The sequence below is a fragment of the Mixophyes fleayi genome, chromosome 7 (assembly GCF_038048845.1).
Source record: "Mixophyes fleayi isolate aMixFle1 chromosome 7, aMixFle1.hap1, whole genome shotgun sequence".
Lineage (NCBI taxonomy): Eukaryota > Metazoa > Chordata > Amphibia > Anura > Limnodynastidae > Mixophyes > Mixophyes fleayi.
The window spans coordinates 125191078-125215391 of NC_134408.1; the positions used below are offsets into that span (position 1 = coordinate 125191078).

Consider the following 24314-nt stretch of genomic DNA (forward strand, 5'->3'; position numbering starts at 1 on the left):
GCACTAGACAAGAGGGCGTTTAATAACGGAGCGCCCCTGAGTCAAACTACCACAAAAAGCAAACACCTTTTAAAGTACAGAACTTGTAGGACGCCGGCGAATTGCGCAATAACTAGTGTACTCCAGCAGAGCAAGCAAAGTATTTCAAGAAGGGTAATGTGCAGAAGCATTAGACTGTAATTATTTGTTTTTACCTAGTCATGGACATGATCCGCAATATGTATTGCACAAATAGTACAATGTAAATGATTTTCGCATTTGACAGAGAGGCAATCAGCATAGCCTAACCTGGAAATACAGCCGGCAGATCTAAATGGAATTATTATTTTGTGGCAATCAGAAAAGAGCATTTTAAAGGTTACAATGTAGCAACAGCCGCATACATTTATATTTAACACAATCCATTTTCTTGTAAGTGGCATTTAAGGAGTTTCACTATGCATTGCAAATGTAGGAGTGTGTCTAAAGCTAACTCATATGGTCCAGAATGGGCTTGCCTGAGTCACAATCCTAACCCTTCCAAACACAAGAGGCAACTTATTATTTTCCCAGGCTGCAATATGTTAATCATAGGTTGTAGTATGTAATAATTACAATAAAAAAATCTTTTGATCTAAAAAAAAAAAATAAAAAAAATAAATATCCATATTTTATTGATAATTCTCATTTATTCCATACATAAGAAATATTTCTCTGTTGGGATTAGATTTAAGTAAAATTACTGCAGTGATCTCCAGGCCAGAAACATCCACTCTTCTGAGAAAACTCTCTAGGGATCAGGATCTCAGAAATTTAAATCCGACTTTATGAATATTAGTTAGGCTATAGTGCAGTGATGGGCAACAGCCGGCCATAGGGCTGAATGCGGCTCTCCAAGCCTTCACTTACAGCCGCCAACTCCTTCCTACTTTACAGTAAGATTTGTTATAACTTGTAACACTTGTTTAAAATGCCTGTTATAAGTGTTTCATTCTTTTATTATATGTAGTTTGAACTTGGGAGCACCACTGAAAATCTAAAGAGCAATGATTGAGTCCTTGTGTAATGAGCCTTTGCGAGGTGTTGTGCAAAGATTTGTGCGCCAATTCACAGCGCTTACATTTCAGCACACAGCTTCTTGCTAATTTGTGCTCAATCATGATTTTACAAACGACTGAAGTTCCAATCAGTCTGCCAATTTATGTCTACACACTAATATGTTATTGTGAAAGTTCATCAAATATTCATGGCTTAAGATAAGTAGTAAATGTATTCAAGTGGCCTTGGGGGATTTGAAAAGGAATATGGAGTCTGCTCAGCTAACAGTCTACAGGGAGATGGAGCTTGTTTAACAAGCTTACGTCTAATCTCTGATTACAGTTTGTCTGAGAGGATTTCCTCTTATTGTTGTAAATCTGCATAAAAACAACCGTTTTCAGAATTTTTAATTCCTTGTAATCCTAAATTGGTGATCTTGACTTACACTGCAGTTTCCCGAAACACATTTTGTCATTTTTAATACAAAATTCTATTCGACAAGCTTTTGGGGAGTTTTTCTTTTTTCTCTTAACCTTTTTAATCCTTGCTCTGTTATGTACTTGCACGTTCCCCTTTGTCACCAAAGCAGCATCGCACCTGTCCTTGCTGGAAGAGGGCGACACTAGGAATCCGTTAATACTTCTTTTTAAGTGGATTTGTAATAAAACTTGTGAGTTTTGTTTGTTTTTGGTCTAAAAAAAATTCTTATACTCCCCTGCCTATGTGCCATTTTATGGCAGAATAGATTTCTGTTATCTTAAAGTAATGGTCTGACGACCTTAATAGAGAAATTATAGTCAACTAGTTACTAGTAAACGCAAGGGTGTCTTTCTCTAGATTTAGTGATTTTAATGGATATATTTGCTACCCTTTTAACTAATAGAAAAAAAATCATTTTATTATTGTATGAGAAGTACTGTAGTAAATGGATATAGACTTTGAATAAGTTAACGGGTAAGGCTAGGTACACACTGAATAATTTTACGACCAATCTGCTATCTACAACGATTGTACCTATGACTTAAGGTCCGACGATACATGCATACAAACTACACACGATTTACCTTCAGATCTGTTCTCTTCATCTGGTCCAAACGCAGTGTAGTCAGTCATTCCTGTCACACTGTTTATAACACACACAAAACAAACTTTGACTTTTCCACAATGTCATTATAAATTACATTAGCTTCGACTCAAACTAAATATTCAGTCTGAGAACGAATGGACAAATTAATCCACCTACAGCGCTGTATACATTTAACAACACAGAGTGATAGGTTCCTCCTCTCTCTCTCTCTCTTGGCCGACAGTCGTGTGAGTGCATACACCCTGCAGGATCAGAAGGCAGTTGGAACGAGATTTTTAGTTCTACCGACCAATCAAATGACTCTATGATCGGTACTTTGGATCGACTGTTGTTTATCATGCAAGTATACACACTAATGCGATATTGGCCAAACGGTCATTTATCGGGTGTTTGGCCCAATATTTGGCTGAAAAAGCTGCAGTGTGTGCCCATCCTTAGTAAACAACTTGAGATAACAAACAATATGGTGAAAGTTATTATCTAAAAGCTGGAATATGATGGTCAGAAGATTAAAAGTGGTGTTGGCTGTTATGTAATGAACATATATTGTCCCAGGAAACATCACATACCAGAGGCACACGTTCCACTCTGGTTTTTCTGTTAACCCATCTCTCCAAATATTGCACACACCTTGCCTAATGTAGTAAGTGGTTTTAACTTTTTTTTTTTTTTTTTTTAGGGACCCCATCATTGTGGTAAGGAATTTTTATAAATCGTCTGTGTTATTTGAAGCACTCTGCAACATTTTGCTAACCAACTAGGTTGTTTTAAAGGCTCTTCTTGAATAGTGTGTGCAAAAACAAGTTTTACTTCTTATTACTCTACAAAAAATAAAATGAAAATAAAAATGTGATGTTAGTGTGGAATGAGATGGTACTGTTGTCAGGTAGCAACATAAAGTCCCCATATTAAGGATATCTAGATTATTCTATTAATGGAACACTCAATCTATAACAATAATCAGGCACTGAAGTAATTATTTCTCCATGAACTGACCTACAGGCCCTGGTAATGTGGTGGTTGGATTAAGAAAGTGCTGGATTTGAAGGAGAATTCCAGAGTCCAACAGTTTGTCAGGATGTTTTTGGAAGCAAGCTTAAAACAAGCCCTCTGTCCAATGTTATTTATATACAATATTATGATCAATCGACTTAATCTACCAAATTACTTATTTGTGTATATAAAACGTATCTGTGAAACACAAGAGGCTCCTAAGACACCTCTCCATTGCCTTGCAAAAAATACAGAGTTTTGGTGATTTTATTTAAAGTTAGTGTACTACACATGGAAAGCAATGTCGTAAGAATTGCTGAAATTATGCAAATATGATTCTAATGAATTGTGAGGGACAGAGCAGGAGAGAAGAAAACATATCCTTAAGAGTAAGCAATCACCATAAATGAAAGGCATCTACAACAGTAGACAGGAAACAGTGGTTAACAATAGACCCCCCAGGGGTCTATGTCACCTAAATCTAGCTACCAACAGTAACAAATGTTAATTTCAAGTATAGCATTCAAATACCCACTACCATCCCTGTCCAAGGTGCTTACAGAGTATATCCGTGGTAGTTCTGAAACCCACATTGTGACTATAGGGCAGTTCAACTCTATGTATTTGGTGCAGGAGCCTCCACTCTGACAGGTCCCTTAGCTTTACACTGAAGGGAAAAAATGGTTAACATGTGCCAAATACAAGAGGAGGAATAACTGAAAAACACACAACAGAACATTTTTCTATTACTATTTTTTATTTTTAGTAAGTGCCACTGAATAAGTACATACATTAGTACCTAGAATGCTAGAAAAATAAACAGTTGAAATGCACAGTAAACCAGTATATAACAGTGTATATGTAATTTGTCTGGAACAGAGTTGTGCACTGTATATGTACATGTGATTCTTGATACAAAGAAGTAATGCTAAAAGTATACAGCTTACCACAGATATTGTGCCTACAGAGACCTGCATCAGAGGCACCCTACTAATACTGGTGTATTACAAGTTGTGTTTGGAGCCAATCAGGTACGAGAATATTTCTTGAAGTTCCCGTATTTTTTTATTTTTTTTTATGTTACTCTGTTCAAACCAGATGTTACTGGGTTACAAAGCTGTGTAAGGGGCTGGCTTTAGACAGAGGTCTCAAACCGGCCAGCCCCACACTCCCTCTGAAAACAACAGAACAGGCAAGTGCTATATACACTACTAGAGAGTGTATATAGTAAACAGTTAAAGATAGGATAAAGGGTTATATTTGCAAAACAGACCCTTAAGGTCTCTATTTTGAACATATAACCCCATAGAAAAAAAAGTCTCCATGAAAACAGAGCTGTCCTTTAAGATTGTGCTTATGCAGCATACTAAAGTGTTGCCATAAATGAATGGTATTGATAGATTAAAGATCAATGCTGCCTCTGAATTTTAAAAACCAATAGTTCAGCAACAGAATGAACAGATTACACTGTGGACTTTATTCAGGACAGATTGTTTGGCAACACCAGAAAAGACTGAAGTTGTGATAGTTGAACAATATTTGAGATCTTTGTAAAGAAATGGCTTTATGCTTGGGCGAGCCTCTCCAACGTCCGCCTGTATTCAGACACAAGCTCCTGGTAGCTCTCTTCCAGCTGTTCGTGCTGTGTCTTTAGGTCGATTTGATTCATCTGATTGGTTAGCTCCTCAGGATTTAAACATCGCCTCATCTTGGCTAGCTCCCTCTGGTTTTTCTGTAAAAGGGTACAACAAAATATTAGCTCAGATTAGGCCAAGTTAAAAAGCCACAAAACAAGCCTGTCATGTTGTTTCCTGTAGCAGAAGCATATTAACAATAAACATACATTCCTCTACTCAGAGGCCAAGAACAGATCCTTTTCTCAAAGTACCACACATATTATCCTTTATACAGTGCCAATACAATCTACTGCACAGTCCCTATACCAGTAAAACTTACAATCTGATTTCTCTGACAGTGGCGAAAACACACCAGGAACAATTTGTATGGAAGCCAATTCTCCTACTAGTGTGTCTTTGGAGCATGAAATTGAACCAGAGCACCATAGGAAACCCATGCAAACACGGGGAGAACATAGAAACTGCATGGAGACAGCGTTCTGATCCGAATCTAACCCAAGACCCCGAAGCAGAAATTCTAACTACTGTACCATCATATCTATAAATGCTTGTGGCACTAGGTGAAATGGTTTTCTTTAGAAATGCTATATGGCTATGTCCAATTATTGGGTAAAATACACCCACTCCTGTGAACATACATTTATTGCATTCTTGTCTGCCCATTTTAAAGGATAAAATAGTGTTCCATGTAATGATTGTTTAAGACATTTAAAATGAAAATCCAAGATCTAAACCTGCATTAAATAGATCTATTTAGCATGTTAACTGTCCCAATCGTTTTTTACAAGCAGACATTAAACAATATTAATAGGATGCAGAAGCTTTCTATCTTGCATCACTCCGGAGTGAAGGTTGTGAGCGAAGGTACAGCTTTGAGGTCTTATACTTAACAAGAATCATCAGTTAAGACTTGTGATGTCAAGCAGAATAGCACGATGTGATGTCACAGCAAGTACTAAATATATAATGCATCCGAGTCTATACCCCCAGGTGTACCTCAGACAGATTCAAGGGGTACCTCATCTGGTTAGTTTAAAAGCTCAAAATAGGCATTAAATGCATTAGTAAAGATGAAAATATGGTAACCGTGCAGTTATAAGGGGCTATGCAATAGTAAATATATGAGAATCCTTACAGTACTGCATAACAATAAGCAAATGCCACAGTGGCTGTTACAGTGGTACATGCCAGTAATGCGTATACATAAATCTGGTTACTACTGACTGTATCATGGAACATATACTACTGATCTATGTACTATGCATCACCAACTTTAATTGTGTTACCAAAAATAAAAGCACCACTTTATACTACATAAACACAACAGTGGCAGACTTTCATTACCCATTAAACACGACAAGGCATGAAGTATTCATGTGTGCTACAAACAACACAAGCAGGATCAGCTTGCACAGCCTAACAAGATGACCTTGTTCAAATTAGTATTACATGCTGGTAACGTTTGGACACAGGTAGAAAACACAGCAATACCTTATATGGGCCAACAAGTCTCTTTTTGATATCTAATCTGTAAGCCTTGGATTTTTCAGGATCGCTCATGTCCGTTGCACGGAGCCGAAGTATTTCATAAACACGTCTTGCATGTTGCTGATAAATAAAATAAGCAGACATGTAACACACACATTTATTCTTGTAAAATATGAGAGGTGTTGTGTTAATTAAAAAATAAATAAATAATCAAACAATCCAAATTGAATTAGTAAAAATCACTACAAGAGACAATAGAGAAAGCAACTACATTAGAAGACACCTTACAAAGAGGATGAGGCGATAGAGGGCCAAGTGTGTGAGATCCAACATTCAAGAGGAGCAGGGAAGGAAACAAAGATGATATGGGTGAAGGGAAGCGAGAGGAGGGAAAGTTTTATGATGGGGATGGGTAGGAATTGAAGACAATAGAGATGGAGGGAAAGGCATGGAAAGGAATTGAGTTCTGAAGGCGTACTTCCAAGACCGCTGCCTCAAGATCTAGCTGTCTGCCATGACAAAATTGCGGAGAGAAGAAAAAAAATATATATCTATAGTCTACCCTCCAAAGCCATTAAAATAAAATTATGGTATAATATGGGGTTATCACGTTTAAAAAGCAAAAGGAAGGGAATCCAGTTTGGTTTTTAAAAGAGGTAGCAATTATTCTAAAAGCAAAAAAATATAAAAGCTGACTCAGAGGAATAAAAAAAAAAAAAAACCAGCGAGCCAGATATATTGGTTGTGAGGAAATTAATAGAAAAAAAACACTGAAAGAAAGAATTGTAGAATATGTCGGACCAAGCAACTTTCAAGGCCACAAGCAGCATAAATTTACTGGGGGAGCACATGTCAAATACATAGGACCTTTTTTGACTGGGTGACTAAGGTAACAAATCTAGCTGGAGCCATTGATATAGATTACCTAGACATTGGACACTGTCCCACACCACGGACAGCTTAGTACATTAGAAAGCTTTGGATAGGATAGTAGTTGAATTGAGATGATGATGTTTGATGACTAGAGTAGGACAAGTGGAGTACTCGAACCAGTGCTCATCCAATATCTAGTGCTGGTATTGAAGGTAAAGTCTACCTTTTAAGCACAATGGTAGGACACACTAGGGTGAACAAAATGATTGCTGACCTAGGTAAACTACATGAATGGTCAAAAATGTGTCAACTACACTTCAATGTGATAAAAATGCAATATCATGCAATTGGGTTTCAAAAACCCAAAAGGCTGAAAATAGTATAAATGTCACTAAACTATTAACTACTGAAGTGGAAAGGGATCTAGGAGTCTTTATTACAGGAGACTTAAAAGGTAAGCAACCATTGTGGCCATGGGGAAGATCAGTCGGAAGCTTGGTTGGATAGGGAGATGAATGAGTAGAAGTAGTGAGATGGTTTTGCTACTATGTAGAACATTCAGTCTTGGAGGATATAAATAGATTAGATTGTGCACAGAGAAGGAAGGGGAAGAGGGGGCGGTATGAGAGAAGCTTTTAAACAAGGTAAAGTAGGGGATCACTCTTCAGAGGAAGATAAGTATTGGGTGCTTTTGGTAGCAGTATGTTTATGGTGTTCTGTTTACATAGGGCATTAAAGAAGCCATACGTTTTCACTTTGTTAACTTCCTGGGGGTAACTCCTTCCCACCACTCCCCCACTTGAGGCACTCACCCACTGCAGCAGCACATCATGAGTTTTTATGGGCAATCTGACAATTCTAACCTATGTGTAGTCACTCAATGTACAACAGTAAAGTAAAACTGTGAATGATATTTTAATATCGCTTCATACCTGTTGTGGCACGGCAGGGGATGAAATAAACGGTACATACACACCGGAAAAGTTAGGTAAAACGGATCTATACACTAATAAGTAAAACAATGAAAGGTCTGGGCATGCAAATGGCAAAAGGCATAAGTACAGTGAAAAGGGGTCAGAACCCCCACCCCACAAATGTAAGAGGTCGATTCAATTAGTAGCGAGTTACCATAATTGTATCATGTGGTGCATTTCTGTGTGATGTTTTATATTGATTCTCACACTACTGTAATTGCTTGTAATGTGCTTATAAGCCATGCACAACGCTGCTGCAGAACCTCACAGATAACTGAATTGGCTATATGAGTGCTATATGAAACGTTATGTAGCATTTTTACATGGAAGATGAAGCAAGAGATCCATGAGCAATATACAATATATAGCACTATACACCCGGAAAACAATATTAGAAAGCTTAACATAATACATTTGAAAAACGAAATATATGGTAATCGAGTCGTTGCTCAAGTGGTTTCTGCTCTCGTGCTGAAAGGGTTTGTTCTGCTATGTAATCTTGGTCGTCTTCCCAGATTTGCAGACACAAAGGCATCAAAATACGTATTTATGAGACTCCTGGATGTACTATATAAGTGCAAATTCCATTGCTCAATATAGTGTGTGCAAAAAATATATAGTCTGTTATAGTTTATGATAGCACCAAGCACCAAATAACCTGTGCAATCATCCAGGTATAGTCTCTGTACATAATATGCTTTGCTGCCCATTTAAGGGAATGTAAAGTGCACATATTTAGAGAATATTTTTAGTGTACTCCTTACATCCTTAGCAGAAGTAAAAGTTCATGTCGTTCCCACTACTGTCGACTTTCAAGGAAAGGAGACGAAATTCCCATGAAAGCCAGATAATCATATGGAATAGTGTCTGCAGTGTTCTTGTAAAGAAAATGAAAAAACATGTTCCAAGTTTAGGAATTTGTCAGAGTCAACAGCATGTCAATGGAAAGAGTAATACAGTGTGCACCAAGCCACCACAGGCAGTGCTGAAGTTAAACTACCTTATTTATCTTGAGTTTCTGCTGAGCTTCTGTCACCATCTCTTGACTGAACCCATCAAGAAGTTTTTCGGGAGAAAAACATGGCAGATTTTGGCAAAGCTTTGCAAGAACAAAGTCTCTGAGCCTGACAAAGTTTTCTGATGGATCTTCAGCTGGAGGAAGAAGGAAAGAAAGTGTCAATGGTCTAAAATGTCTTCTGGCTTGCACTTTAGACATAATGAAACAAAAAGCAGATAAAATAAAAATTGTGCAATTCTAAATATTGGTGTAGTTGCAGGATTTTGTTTCCAAATAAGTTACATTATTAGGGTTCTAAAAATGTGAATTTCAAAACTTACAAAGTGATGTGAACACTAGGGGCTAGATTTACTAAGCTGCGGGTTTGAAAAAGTGGGGATGTTGCCTATAGCAACCAATCAGATTCTAGCTTTCATTTATTCATTTATTTAGTACTTTCTACAAAATGACAGCTAAAATCTGATTGGTTGCTATAGGCAACATCCCCACTTTTTCAAATCCGCAGCTTAGTAAATCTAGCCCTAGGACTTTGCTATTAATATACATCTTTATAGTTGACATTTTAGGGTGTCCAAGTTTACAATACAGATAGCATGCAAGCTTATTGAACACATGTATTCACAGCACCTCTTAAATTGATCTCTTTGCTACTTATCCCGACTATGCAAAGGGGTGATTTACGTCGGGGTCCAATTAGCTAAGGAGAACATTAAAATAAGACAATTTACACTGACTCCTAACCTGATTGGACAAGAAATGTGAACACAGATCCGCCAAGCTAGAGTCAAATGTATATTTTTAGAAAATCACCCCCTGAATTGTATCCACAAAAGCCCTGAAGTGTTTTGCATTTTGAGTTTGTTTCATTAATACAATATACTCTTATATAATATAGTTGACAGGTCTCAGGCCAAACTATTAGACTTCATACAGTCTCATGTCTAAAACGGACATTCAACCGACAAGCCGTTCACATTGACTTTAGGTTGGATTATTGTTTAATTTATAACAAAGGATTTTGTTGTTGTTTATTTGTAGACAGCCATTGAATTACAACACACAGCATAATATGCCAACATAAAGGCTTTAATATTGGACTGTAGATAAAAAAAACACACTCACACTTTCAGAAAATTTGTGTATTTTTTATTTGAAACAATTCTGACTCCATAAAGGTTGCATCTATACACTAAACATTTATATAGCCATGTACTATAGGATTTCTGCGTTGAATGCTGTAGACTAAAATCATATAGTTTAATATTGCCACATAGCAAGGCAGTGGGAAAGTAAATTGTATATTTGTCATTTTGTATACTACCAGCATACTTTATCAATCATGCCATGTGTCTTCATATGGAAAAAAATACACCAACACAAAAAGGAAAAATGTCACTGATGAGGACGGATAGACATTTTACACATTAGATACTTTATTATTTTGCTGTGTAAAGGGCTCTTTAATCCCAAGCATCGACACAGCTGCCTGGGAAAACCAGCCTGGCTACCATTATCCATAGTCATTAGCCACTCCATTGTACTGTAAGCACATAACTACCCAGCGTTTCAAAGAGAAGGAAACAAAAAGATTTAATTGTTCAGAGAAGCCTGCACCCTTTTACTGCCAAATAATTCAGCCAATCATAGCATTGTTAACCCGGGAGACATAAAGGTCAATGAAAATTTCAGTGCTTGTACTCTTAAGCAAATCTTCAAAATTACCATTGCTCTATTCAGAAAAAAAATAAAAATAATTAAGGCTTAGTTCATTTTTTTAAACGAATAAGCAACAAAAATGCAGGTTCAGCATTCTCAGTTTAACCAAAACAAGTATTTTTCCCTTATCCTCCTTTTTGAGTTTGCAATTATTTTGTGAACATAGGATCTGTTTATTGACCAATTAGAAATATCAAATTAAATTGATGCTGAAAAAAATTATGCACATATTCTAAAATCCCGAAGCTTTATTCCTCAAATAGAGCATTTGGACTCATTCAAACAAAGCAATATTCACTGGCGCAAAGCTAATAAGGTTGCTCCAGACTTCGGGAAACATTAGGTGCTATTAAGAGAGGTTTCCAGTGTCAGAGTCACGTGATTGGTTTGAATGAGACAATGGCGATTGTCAAGGATAAGGTCTCAAATTTCTGTAATACTTCTGCAGGCAATAGTACCGACTGGACTCTTTGCTCCATACCCATTTGGTGGGCTTATGAAAATTAACTGAAAGGGGGGGGGGGGGGGGGGGCATCATTTAGCACCCAACATGGTATCCAATTCTACATATGTACAAAAAAACTCCAGATCTAGTAAGATCATCCAATAATACTGTATGATAAACAATATAATAATTCCATTAGCAGCATACAGATTGTAATAAAACAAAATAGTTTTAGCTCACACACACAGCACAAAATTCAAGTCTACCAACATAGAATCATAGTGAAGATACAGTCCTACAACATATGGTAACCATATTTGTGCAGCAGAAAAGAAATATGACATGGAACATATTCGGTATTGCAGGACACAATGAGGACATGCCTAACATTCTTTAGAACATACATAAGCATTCCCTTGTCAACCACATGATCAGAACACTACACACTCTCTCGTACTACCCAAAATATATATATTTGTCACAATGGTTTGTTTTAATTGAAACATTTGTTTGTCATTTTGTGCTTCATTATAGTTACATTTTTCCTGGGGTGAAGACTTTAAACAATGCAAGTCATAGAAAATGCTCAGCTACCGGCTATGAAAAAGGAATATGTTCTAGTAATGGAGGAGAGAAAAAAATAAATAATACAATTTAGGGAAAAAATCCCATATATACGTAAAGCTACACATTTGGAGCCTTCTACTTCCAAGGCATCCAATCACCCCTTTTGGGCATTCACAAATATGCAATAAACACTTTAAGTAGCACTTAAAATGTGCATAAAAATAGCTCATGCATGCTAATCATTTAAAAAAGTCTACCTTTCCAACAAAGCAAAAGCAGATTTCCAAAACGTTTCCTTTCATGCTCCCCCTCCCCCCCTACATTTACAGCTGATGGGCCAAGGTTCAAGAAGTCTGGGCACTGCCCACTTTGAAAAGTATAGGGGGGCATACAGTCACAAAGAGACATTCACAAAGAAAAGGGGACGGATTCCAGGAGCCAGCATGGACTGTGTAAGAGGGGAGAGATAGGCAGGTGTTAGAAGTAAGCTTCTCTCTACTATCCACACACCAACATACATAGTATTATACTTAGAAGATATATTGCTGAATAAAATGTAAGTTCAAAAAATTATATATTAACCACTGAGGGAGGGGTGGGACAAAATATACACAGATTTCCTCTTTATAACACATCCTTCCTTAGACATTCTATAATGCTAGTTTAGGCTCACACATTAGACAGATAAATGGATAGATAAAAATACATAGAAACGCATTATCCAGGGAGTTGAAAAACACAAAAAGGAAATGACTGCATTTCAGTGGCTTCAGCATAGCTGCTAAACCGTTTAATGAGGAGCAAAACGCCAGGGACAGGAATCTTTACATGGTTTGTAGTACAAACACACAGACTTGGTGAAATAAGGGTTTTAGAGAACACTGCTCAACATTTATTTAAGGTACATTTTTTTATTGTGCTTTGTTGTACCAGAAGATGCTTCAGTCTCATTGGAAAACAGGTAGTAAATGTGGACAAGTAATAGCTCAACGTGGATAGTCTGGCACACTAGAAATGTATTTCAAACTTACATATGGTGATGGTGGGGATAGAACACTGTTAGTACAAGTGATGATTTTAACCATTAATATTTGTAGCTACTGGATGTATAATTATTTCCCTGTAATACAAGCGTCATTTCACATTCCAGGTTGTATACAGTGGAGAATGTGCTTTTTAATCATGTTGAATTAAAGAAAAACTCTAATCTTACATGGATATGCAAGATTAGGGATATTAATTTCCTGCAATTTTTACATATTTGTATTGAGACAATGGGCAGATTATTCACTAAATAGAGATAAAATTCCACGTACAGACATCAACAGAACAGCAACACAAAGTGGTAAAATATTTGATAAAACTACAATGCCTGTTAGTGCCATAGATATATGAATACCTTTGATTACAATGTACAGGAGCATTTATAAAAAATAAGTCCGCTTTGTACAGCTCCATTAAATCAGACCGCCTTGTGCATCTTTCAAACGGTGCAATGTTTGGCTCATTGATGCCGATTTCCCAACACGGAGCCTGGCTGAGCTTTTAGACATGCAGAAATTTTACTTGCAGGCAACTTTCCAAATACTTTCAAACAGAAGTAATCATCATGAAAAGTCAACTTTAAGATCAAATGCCGTACTGTGTGCACTATTCCATCCAACATATTTTTCCTTTTCTTATCATAAAGATCTAAATAAATGGATTGAGACCTACTCCACTACCTCCCTACATGCACAGCCATCTTGCAACATGCATAACCAGTAAATATCCAATTATGCATACGTTTTGTGACATTATGCAGTATCGGGCTCCTTCTAGTACATTTAATACTTAGGAATGACCATTTCTGTACGCTTGGAGGAGTCTATGCTGAAATACCAAGTCTGAGGAGTTCACGCTCGCAGAAACCCCTCCTCACCTCCAGCAGCATCCATCAGTCAGTATATAGAGAGCAATAGCCATGTAACCATGCACACTGATCTCTAGTAAACGGCTCTTTTCAATAGTTACCTTGTTTGAATCTTTACCCAGAGTTATTGTAATTTGATAACACATTAAACATACTCTGCTTTTGGCTCTAGAGTGTAACGATTTCTCAGGCAGTACGTTCTCTAAATTAGCCCATGCATGTGTCACAGCAGATTAAAAAATGTACATTATAAACTGGGGTTTTAACATTATGGCTACCCAAAACAGCCGGAGAGTCACCGATTTACCAAAAGCTGGCACACCTTGATGGGTCTTGTAGCTCTACAAGTGCTGGTGAGCTTCAGATAGGTATCATACAGGCAAAAATTAAAAGCCACCCGATTTCAGACCAAGGAATCCAAGAAAGTTATTTTAATACCCTAGTCAAATAAAAAAAAAATTGTATCCTAAAAATGTACACAGCAAACAAGATGGCAACGTGTGGCTCTAAGAGCTGTCTTTAATGGCAACTTTGCAAAATCAGCAACACAACATCACATCTGTTATACAGAAGACAGACCACCCCAGCTAAGGAGACTCCCCTCTGAACATCACTGCTATGGACGCAGCACCAGGAGCGTTCTTAGGTGGTAGTTCAGTAAATCATGAATGATTAACCAGTTGTAGATTACAGATGATAGGCGGTGGGTTCAAATGTTACCTCCCTCCCCCAAACTGGATCTGAATATTGCATCATTTTGAACGGATTTCAAAACATTGCAATAAAAAGCACAGAAGAAACAAAAAGCTATGTAAAGTCCTCTCACAGGGCAGACTTGTTCTGTCTACAGTATAATATACATGTTTACAAGCACAAGGTTAGGGGGACAGATCTTATCTCCCCAGCCCATAAGCAAATGTTACTCTGGAGAGTAAATGGCAAATCTGCGGCCCATCTGAAACGGAAAGCATTATAGAACATCAAAGAAAAGTGCTGTAATCGTATAATAAACTCCAATGTAATCTGGAAAACATTTTCTTAAAACAGGCTTTTCTGATTAACATGACAGATACATTTCAAACAGACAGGAGAATATTGGCAGCTTATCTTTCAACAACCGATCTCCTTTCCATGCTACTGCATATGCTGACTGCTTGGCACGAGAAGCGCGAATGTACGAACAAGACATTCTCTGCCATGACACAAAACTAAATTCACTTTAAAGAACCAACAAAAAAAAAAAAAAAAAGAAGGCATTCTTATCTTTCCTGTTTCACATGTGCCTCCAGAAGTTACATATAATGGGAATAATGCATTCATATAGTAAAATATTAGGAATCTAGAAGGCATAGAAGTTCCATGACCCAGGGCTTTTATACAGGTACCGGAATTCTGAAATAACTTCTTACATTGTGCAGCAGAGGTACATTATATCTTCTATTACCAAATTCAACATATACACTGCCAGCAATACCCTGCTGTCATACGCACATGTACAACATATGCACACATATAAAAAGGCATGCAGATCTACATGCATACACCAGTACTTGCCCTTCAATTTGGCAAGAGTGGTGATTATATTTTATACTGTACAGCTACTTATTAGAGATGACAAAACACGCTCTTCTCCCCAAGTATTGGCGACTATACCAGGACCAGACAGCTGATTATGTGGCTACATCCTTAATAGGCCAGCTATGTGGGTCCTGGTGAAGCCACCAACACTTAAACAGATCTATAACAGTGGTAACGTGATCAAGCCACGTCAGTGTGTAACACATCTGGCAAGCTGTGGCCACATTTTAGTACACACACCTGTATTACTCAATAGAGTATCCCCAGGACTTGGATTTTCCAGCCAAATGTTTTTCCCAGATCAGTGTTTCTACCATTGTAGTAAGGATCATCATGCTTAAAAGACACTAGCACCCATTTAAAAATAACATGTCTCAACACACATTACCCCCTGGCATTCTCTTTCCCGACAAATTGTTTTCTAGTGTAGCAGAGCTCCTCGCAATGGTTGTAGAAGACACAGATCATGTCTGTATAGATGACACTATCAACGAAGAGCAGCAATTAGTTCCCTTTACCCTCGCTGTTTTTTGGATGGACATGAATGCCAACATTCAGTAGCAGGTACCAAGTTTTGCTTCTAACACATCAGCAGATATGTAGAACACAAAAAGCTGCTAATGACACCTGTTTTAACTAAGCACCAGCTCACTAAGTGTTACATGTAACCCTTTCAGCAACATTTAGAAAAGACTCCAGTGAAAGACACTGGCAAAGGAACACAAATAGCTGCACAAGGTGAGAAAACAATTTTTCACCTCTTTGCGACCATTTTCTGCTTTTCCTAGCAGAAAGTAGACCGTACAATATTTTAGAGTCACTTTAAAAAAAAAAAAAAAAAAAAAAAAAAAAAGACAGACACATTATCAAGTCAGTGTTCGCCTTTAATATAGGTGCAGATGGTTAGATATTTATAGTATTGGCTGCAATGTTCAGAAAGGTCATGTTTCTACATGTGCTTTGGTAGGCCTCTGTGTTAGGGCTGTACAAGTACAGATGCCAGGTAGCCATAGTGCCAACAAAATGTACTGCTGACAAGAGACTCCTACATTTGCACACAAAGAATCACAAATCACACCAAACTAGTAAAGATTTATGCCCATATAAAACTAATTCAGATCAAAACAGCAGTCATCGCCTGTTAATCAGCATAAGTGAAAATAAATCACAAAACAAAATACTGATAATAATTACAATACACGATTGTTAAGAGATTTGATAAGTCTGGTTAGATCTTAATTTCTACATATTTGTAGCCATCCACACCGTATTTGAACAGATAAATCATCATCATCATCATTTATTTATATAGCGCCACTAATTCCGCAGCGCTGTACAGAGAACTCACTCACATCAGTCCCTGCCCCATTGGGGCTTACAGTCTAAATTCCCTAGTATAGACACACTCACACATAGACAGACAGAGAGTGAGAGACTAGGGTCAATTTAAATAGCAGCCAATTAACCTACCAGTATGTTTTTGGCGTGTGGGAGGAAACCGGAGCAAACACAGGGAGAACATACAAACTCCACACAGATAAGGCCATGGTTGGGAATCGAACTCATGACCTTAGTGCTGCGAGGCAGAAGTGCTAACCACTAGGCCACTGTGCTGCCCCAAATAAATGTGTCAGGTTTTTCCAATAGTTGGTTGGCACTTCATCTGTCAACTGTTAAAATGTCCAGTTATATATGTACTTCCTGTCAAATTGTCTCTTAGCACTGGACAAGTCTTCAACCATGCAGCATCACTTATCCACACAAACAAATCATTGGTATGTTTTACTTGCAATACCATGGCTAACCTCTGCTTGCTGCAGAATCACTGTAAAAACCGCATTTTACACTGAACGATAGATACAGTTGATAATAAATAATTAACCTACTTTTAAATTAATGAATTGGCAGCATCTGTGGTCTGAGCTGAAATAACAGTCGGTCACTTACAGGGAAAAAAAAAATCACCAAAAGTAACGTGCGTGAACTGTGGTCAGAGTGGAGGTAACTGTGGTCAGAGTGGAGGTAACTGTGGTCAGAGTGGAGGTAACTCAATTACTTCGTTTTCCACTCTTCCGCCACGTGCATTTTCTGTGTCTGACCGTTGACTCTGCTCAGACCACAGGTGTTACCGATTCCTCAATGTATGCTGGGATGCTAAACGTTTAAATATGTAATTTGATTCATAGAGTACACGTGAGGCGGTCTTTTCATTTAACATACATACTAGGATTATCTCAAATGTAATGTAGGGAATTTCAGTATTACACTTTTGTAAAAAACAAACAAAAAAAAACAACAAAAAACACCACAACTATGCATTACATCTAGGAAACAATGAGTTATAAACATCCACATATAACATATTATATGTAATATCAAATATGAAGAAGGGTGTTACATTACAGCGGCACAACAGAGAAGGTAAAGAAGGTGGCCAGCGCTGGAAGACAATTTGACACCATATATCTGTACATTACCGCCAGCATTAGGATACAAGGTAACACTATTGAGAGTAAACGCAGAAGGATAGTTTACATGTTAAAAATCTACTACAGATAAATAGATAAAACACAGAACATGAAGGATATTAAAACGGAGCATAACAAGCAAAAATGACACAATTTTACTCACAAGATTAAAAAAGACTCAACAGGAGTCATCAGCACATATTAAAAGATTGGGACTTTTCAGTCTAATCGGGTTATGGGAAGCTAAAGGGGACAGTTATCTTCCCAGTCACTATCACTGTTCCCCCCCATGGATACGGTTCTAACTGCAGTACTTTATGGTTTGCTCCCTGTAACCACAGGCTGTCCTGCAGACCCCTCTATGGATAGCTTATCACAGCCAGATTCAGGTGGAGAGGGGCGACATCACAGGGTGTGCGAGTGTCAGGGATTACTTGATGCATTTCCTCCCACGTGGGGCACTTCTCTCAGAGCAAATCTTAAACAAAAAAAGGTTGCTCAGAAATATGGGCAAAATTTGAAAACTTATCTCCCAGTACTTGTGTGAGGACAGACTAAATAATCATAATTAAGTGACCATTTTTCTGTACATGCTCAATATATCAAATTGATCAAATTTAGATTGTTCTGTGTTGGTGCAAACAGATCACTGAAAAGATTGTGAAAATTCTATCCATTCTGCTTTATAGAAATCACTGCATGTGTTATGTCGACATTTAGTCCATGTACTTTTATTTTCTACATTTTTTTGTTGGTTTAAAATAACTTAATTAATAAAAGAGATCAACACAGCAGCGAGCAGATGAAAGTTCTCACAATTATTTAACAAAGGTACAATGTGATCACTTAAAGATACATTTTTTTTTGTTGTTGCAAAAATCACGTTATTTTGTTTCATTTAAATAATATTTTGTCAAAGTGTTTTTTTTTCTATTTTTCCTAGTTAAAAAAATATTTTATATAAGACCCTTGCAACAATCTGTATTTTAGATGGAAGTCCCTTCATTAATGTTTTGTTTTTAGCAATGCAGACAAGTCATTATAAAAAGGACACATCCAAAGGCATTTTAAAGTTGCTCACAGACTGTCTCTGACATTTTTGATGATAGGTAATGTACACAATAGCAGTGAGTGCTACTAGACACTTAAGTATCGGTATGAAATACTACGGAAGCAGTGGCTTCAGACTTCATTCTATGAAAGAAACAAGTCCATTGTTTGCAAGTGTTCTGGCTCAATGTTCTCAATGTTCCGCGCTAAAGAAAGTTCAACCTCTTTCCAAAATAAGTCCTTACAACTCTTCATAGAGCTCTCTAATTACATTAAACTGTTCGATGGGCAACAGCACTTGCGTATAATAGAGTATTATACTACACAGCCTGCAAGAGAATCCTGTGTAAGCTTTATAAAACAATAAATAAAAGCACAATTGAACTGACCACCTTGAAACAGGTCTACAAAAAGCAATTATGTGCAATTGGCAATTATTGGTTTCTACAATCACTGGCTTTTAATGTTAAAGAGGAAGTCACAAAAAGATTCATAGAAAAAAAAAGCTGTAGACAAAGGAAAAGGTGTCATTGGTATGTAGTCTTCACTTAAACTGCGCTTCTGATGGAAGACCCAAGATATGTAGAAATATATATCCCCAAACGGATATTTATTGCAAAATTATTATTTTTTATATATACATAGATATATATCTCCATCTGTATCGATATATCTATACATTACACGACACACAATATATTAAACTACATATAAAGTCATCCTTCTATTTCCCTATACAGCCCCTAGCAGTCCCTTTTCATTAAACTGTTTAGCAGTGCTCCACGCAGTGACGTAAGAGGAATCACTTTGCTACGAAGACATTCACAATTATCGAGCAGCAGCAATTACATTATCTTTCTGGTTTTTAGAACAGTCTGGAAAATAGATCCCACACCTGTATATGAATACACAACATATGAATGTTCACTTTTCATAATTTTGTCTCTACGACGTGCAGTAGCTTATTATAAGTACATCACCTTCTTTACATGCAGTCAGATAAATGGTTTCATTAACCAGACTGGCGCCAAGCATAGAATCTCAGGTGTTACGGAGTATCATGAGGGAATCCTTCAGCAACAGTTTGAAGGCCGATGGCATTCCTTACCTTAGACCACCGAAATGTCCGTAGAATGTAATGTCTAAGTGCATTAATGGCATTCCACCCCCATCAGGATCTGCCATCACGTCACTTTAATTAAATATAGGTAACATTATATATCATTGGAAGGCAGTAAATGATGGTGTGCAATAGTGGCCCATACACATGGCGATTTGCTAATTCAACTTTATTTGCAACCAGATTGGCCACACAATTGGATAGACAAATTATAACAATACAGTCCTTCCCATAGTTGGGCTGAATGAAGTCGCTTGCATCAGCCACCAAAGTTCCTGACAAACATCCCAAACAGGTTATTCACTAACTAGATTGTCTGACCTGGCTTATTAAACGTGATCACATTTTGATTGGACATAGATAAATGCATGGACCTATAGAAGGACCACAACATTTCACAACCAGATAAGCAGATGAACTTGGAGAACGTGCTGTTCAATAACAGGATTGCCAATATGGATAAATCAGACCACTAATCTGTAACCGTAGAAACTTTTATCCTCTTTAAAATCTGTTATTTTAACAATATATTAACAGTTTACATTGAAATTCTCATTTTAAATTGATAAAGTACAGTGTGCAGATTGTAAATAACACAATACCTGTGACATCCAAAATGTTGGGAGAGGAAACATAATATCTATGAACGGTTTCCAGCAACTGGGCTCCGTGGCCCTCACCCTGAAACGAAGGCAAAACCAGCATCTGGCTGCAAAGACAAAATACAAAATATATCTAAATGATGGAAATACAGGGTAACGCATCAGTGAAAACATTTTAACACTATGTTATTATTGCAGTTTATGCGTATAGTGTACAGTGTGTGCCCTTAGCACCTGGCTTAAGTGTTCAGTTACAATATAAAATTATAAAGCCGAGCAGTTCTACATATATCACTGCATGTTTTTATCCAGCTTCATAGTAAACTTGCATCATTATATCAATGGTGATGACCACCGGTAACATTCATCTCTCAGACATCTGTCTTTCTGTTGCCTAGTTCACAGACTAAAACTTATCAATCTCATATACACTAATGACTATTTTACACAGTCTCCAAATACTGGCTTGTTTTGTTGTGTTTTAAACGTATACTTATGAAGTCGTCACAATAGAAACTGGTCTCATATATTCTTTTACTATAGGAGTCCCAACCGCTGGGAAACTATTCCATGAATCCATGATTATACTGTCTGTAGAAATAATCTCCCTCGTGTTTCCTTTCAATCTTCTTCCAATTTCAAAGAGTATCCCCCAATGTTCTAGAATCCTCCAATTTACAAAAATATACCATCTTCCTTCACTCTATTAATACTTCTGACATCGGTCAAGGTTCCATAATGTTGATCTTGGTACCATGCATCATTTTAGTAACCCTTCTCTGGTTGTTTTTTTTTCTATTTTATTTGTGTTTTTGGAAAGATGAACGTTAGATCTTTACACAGTACTCAAGGTGAAGTCTTACTAATGACCTATAAAGTGACAATATAACCAGATACGAATACATCTTCCTATACAACCAACCAATCTACTGGATTCTCCCACTACTTGCAGACCTTCATGCCATCTATAACTCCCATGGTCCCTTCCTGTATTGTTGACGTTACCTGATCACCATTTATTCTATATTTTAGTTTTGGATTTTTGTGTCCCACATTCATTTATACATTTTGATGTAATAAAAGGTAAGATTTCACTCTTTAGGTCATTTCTCAGCTTGTGGTACCTTTATCCCAAAGTCTACCTTAGACAGTTTAAAAGATACTTCGGTAATAACAAAACTCAGAATAGGCATTTTAAAAACATATAAATGCATAAGGAATAGCTTTATATAAAAAGCACTCCAATTAATGGGTACATGTAAAAAATGGCCGAGAAAGCCAATTACAGACTGGTGAACCTAAAATAATGTTGTGTATAGTGTAAAGTATGATTGCTCTTCAAACCAGAAAACTGAATTCGGGAAGTTTACAAATTCCACAAGTTGCAGCAACAAAGGGCACACATTTTACTTTAGACACAAAACGGAGGAAGCTTTTTGGATACATTTTAAAGCATTCTATTATTCCCCCCTTCTTCCAAGATAAATTCTGAAATGTTTTTATTAAAAATAAGGACAGGAATTATTGACAAACGAAAGAATACTTTGCAAATTTTAAAGTGAAAAGTGACCTTGTTAATATCCCAAAAATAAGAGATTTAAATAACATGCTGCAATTAGGGTCTAGCAGAAGAAAGAAACCCAGCTCTAACTATATTGTGTCTGGCATCACCTTTTATTCTCTTCATAAAGCCAAACACAATTATAGGTAGAATTAGGAACTTTAGGGAGATTCACTTGTGATGATTGAGGAGCGAGAGAGAGAGGGAGAGAGAGACACGTGTATCACTGGCAATTACCTTACACGTGGCCGGGTTTTGTCTGGGTACACATAGTAATTATAGACTGTCATGTAGCCTACAGTCGCAAAGAGTGTAGTCCCGTCCTTATTGTACTTCTCAAATCTGCAGATAAAACAGAAAGCCAAGCAGGTCAATTACAGGCAAGCTCCCATGCAGGGTCCATTTTCCTTTTCCATTCTCCAAGATAGTTTCCAGTGTCAGCAAGCTACGCTGTGAGGGCCCAATGGGTACACCTGCTTTATTCTGAATGTACAATTCACTTAATTGGGGAGCTGCAACTTGGATAAATCAGCCCTCTTTGCATCACTTCAGTGCACTTGCCTATTGTACACATGAATGGGTGGCAAGTAAAAGGGAACACAGGCAAAGCTTGTTTTACTGTTTAAGCCCACATTCAGCACTCCAATGTACAACAGAGTTTAATTCAGTGCTATTCTGGAGGCCTCCGCAAACACAATGAATGGAAACTGTGAGCCTTGTAAACAATGGTTTGTCTTGCCTGGGAAAAAAATATCATTATACTGTTGCTGTATAATTGGTGTCTACCAATTAAAAGCCCGAGCTTTGTTAAAGGAGGAAAGTCTAATGTTGGTTTAGAATGGCACTTACACCAGAAAGTAGTCCCACCGCTCATCATCCACATCAATGTAGCTGGCTGTTTCAATGAACCACATCAAGAAGGTCTGGAGTCTTTCATGGTATTCTCTGAAACCTGGGCAGGTCACGTCAGCCTAGGGCAAATATCATGTAGCCAGGTCATTACATTGTCCGCAGAAAAATATAAAATGCTATGGATTGATTAAAACAATCTATCCTACTTGCTGCAATCCAGATCTAAATCTAGGAACCAGGGCCCAAACCACTATTATTAGGCATAAGATGGATAAGTTACATAACCAAAACTGGTCAAAAACAATTTACTCTGCACAATATAAGGATACAATGGAGTAGAAATACAAACAACATTTCACAAATATTCCAAAGATTTCACCACCACACTCACATAAAGTATGAAAAAAATACAAAAAATATAGAAAAGCATAGTACAATAAAATGAATAAACTACACTTAAAAAATTGTAAACTGTATTAAAATGATCTGTCTTGTGCAAGGTAGACAATGGGAGTAAGAGTCTGATGGCTGTAAATTTTACACCTATATGCAATGTTAGTCAGTGAGCATCAGAGGATTGTTTAAGCTTCAGTACCAAAAAAAGTTAGGTTCTGAAGTGTCTGGTTGGTGGAAACTTGCAGGATGATGTTACCTACATAACATCCATAAACTGCGCAAGGCTAAGCCAGCTACTGCTCCGAAACAGGAGATGAACATTAGACTAACAGCACAGTCAGGTCTGTGAAAGACATAGCAGGCCTAGAGACGCAGTACAACAGAGCTGTAAGTCATGTTAAGCTGTAATACTTTGAGGGTCTGTATCATGTCTGTAGACAAAGGACAATTATCAGATAAGTGAAGATGTGAATAATACATTGACCCTCACAAAGTGTCCCCTGATGTTGAACAACTTAGAACTTTATGACTTAACTTGTGATGTTACAGGACAGCAGCTGATGCTATCACACCAAGAATCAGTGACTACATAAACTGGTTGTAATTATTTGGTATTAGATCACTTCATATATGGTTAATAAATAGAGAATAGCCAGAGTATCTTTCAACAAATTTTAGACCAAACAAAAGAAAGATCCAGATATGCAGTGAGGGACTTTGCAAAAACATCCACAAGTAAGCAAGAGAAGAAAATGTATACAATGTTTAATATATTATCTATTTTTTTTTATCAAAGTAGTGCATTACTTTACATATTACAAATGGTAAATGTTATACATCTTCAATTAAAGAATACACTTAGTATCATCTGCCACAAATCCCCCAAATCATTGTAGACTCAGTATTCACATTGTAGAGCACATTTACAAAGCACCCTGAATGCGTACCACAAAATGCCTT

General features: G+C 37.2%; 1 protein-coding gene across 2 annotated transcripts in view; it reads right to left on the bottom strand.

Annotated features, from left to right (window-relative positions):
* Positions 1-3833: 3833 nt before the first annotated feature.
* The window catches only part of HAT1 (histone acetyltransferase 1), a 38403-nt gene continuing 17922 nt past the window's right edge, over positions 3834-24314 (bottom strand). For both annotated transcript variants that reach the window (XM_075180641.1, XM_075180642.1), the window contains exons 6-11: positions 22956-23077; positions 22344-22448; positions 20546-20652; positions 9070-9221; positions 6226-6342; positions 3834-4829 (exon numbers count right to left, since the gene is read on the bottom strand). In XM_075180641.1, coding sequence (XP_075036742.1) covers positions 4662-4829; positions 6226-6342; positions 9070-9221; positions 20546-20652; positions 22344-22448; positions 22956-23077 — 771 coding nt within the window. In that variant the 3' untranslated portion in view covers positions 3834-4661. The remainder of the gene's footprint in view (positions 4830-6225; positions 6343-9069; positions 9222-20545; positions 20653-22343; positions 22449-22955; positions 23078-24314) is intronic.